The 1,102-nt window shown below is 56.5% G+C and overlaps 1 protein-coding gene across 1 annotated transcript in view; it reads left to right on the top strand.

Annotated features, from left to right (window-relative positions):
* Window positions 1-151: 151 nt before the first annotated feature.
* The window catches only part of PCID2 (PCI domain containing 2), an 18,247-nt gene continuing 17,296 nt past the window's right edge, over window positions 152-1,102 (top strand). Inside the window, exon 1 of the mRNA XM_006017246.3 lies at window positions 152-378. Coding sequence (XP_006017308.1) covers window positions 343-378 — 36 coding nt within the window. The 5' untranslated portion in view covers window positions 152-342. The remainder of the gene's footprint in view (window positions 379-1,102) is intronic.

The following is a 1,102-nucleotide window of genomic DNA, read 5'->3' as shown; positions in this document are numbered from 1 at the left end:
CGGCGCTGCCCGTTCAACGAAAGAGAAGCAGGGGCGGGGGGCGGAGCTAACTCCTGTAGCCAGGTGGGCCTGGCGTAGATCACGTGGCTCCCGCGACTGGCCTGTCAGCGCGAGGAGGTGGGCCGCCCGCTCGGCTGGAGTAAGCGCTAGCGTTGTTTGGCCCCGCCCCCTCCTTGCCCCACCTACACGTGACGGAGTACGGGGCGCGCCAGAAGAAGGAAGAGGGATGAGGGTGGAAGTCACGTGAGGGGGGTGGGCTTTCGTTGTGGCCCGGGAGCTGGGGGTGCGCGGCGGAGCTGGGGGGAGCCGGCGTCTCACGGGGCGGCCTCTCCAGCCCGGCGCATGGCGCACATCACCATCAACCAGTACCTGCAGCAGGTAGGTGGGCGGCCGGCGGGCACTCGTTCTCCCTGTCCCCGCGTGTCTGCTCACGCACCCCGTATATACCCACCCAACACACACGTACGCACATACCCAGTGTACACGCACGTGCACATGCATACACCCACTACACACACATCTACACACCCAATACATACATGCACACATGCATCCCCAGTATGCACATGCATATACCCACTACACACACACATACATGCACACCATACCCAGTATATATACACGCATATGCCCACTACATTCCTTGGAGTCTTAGACCAGCAGAGGCTTCCTATGTCCAACTAAGACTGACTGTGCCTGAAAGCTTGCAAAGAACTTTTTTCCAGCTACTCAGTTGGTCTAATAAAAGATATCACATCTACTCAAAGAACCTTGCTTGTCTATGTCCTTAGATCAACGTGGCTACAACCAACAACTCAGATACCCACTATACACGCATGCATGCGCACATACACATGCAGTATACACACCTGCACATACATGCACCCACACACACCCAATATGTGCACACGTGCATGCAAACACATGCAGATGCATACACCCAGTACACACATGTACATATGGAGCCCCTCTGAAGTCTTCCTGAGGGGTGGTGGATGCATTAATGCAGGGGTGTCAAATTTGCCTGGTCTCATGGGTCACAGATGTACACAGGAGTAGTCCATGGGCCACATGAACAGCACAGGGCTGGATCGGACCCCCC

This window comes from Alligator sinensis, unplaced genomic scaffold (assembly GCF_000455745.1).
Source record: "Alligator sinensis unplaced genomic scaffold, ASM45574v1 scaffold288_1, whole genome shotgun sequence".
In the NCBI taxonomy this organism is placed as follows: domain Eukaryota; kingdom Metazoa; phylum Chordata; order Crocodylia; family Alligatoridae; genus Alligator; species Alligator sinensis.
The sequence above is the reverse complement of the archived record's forward strand: the minus strand, read 5'-3'. Positions and strand labels throughout refer to the sequence as shown.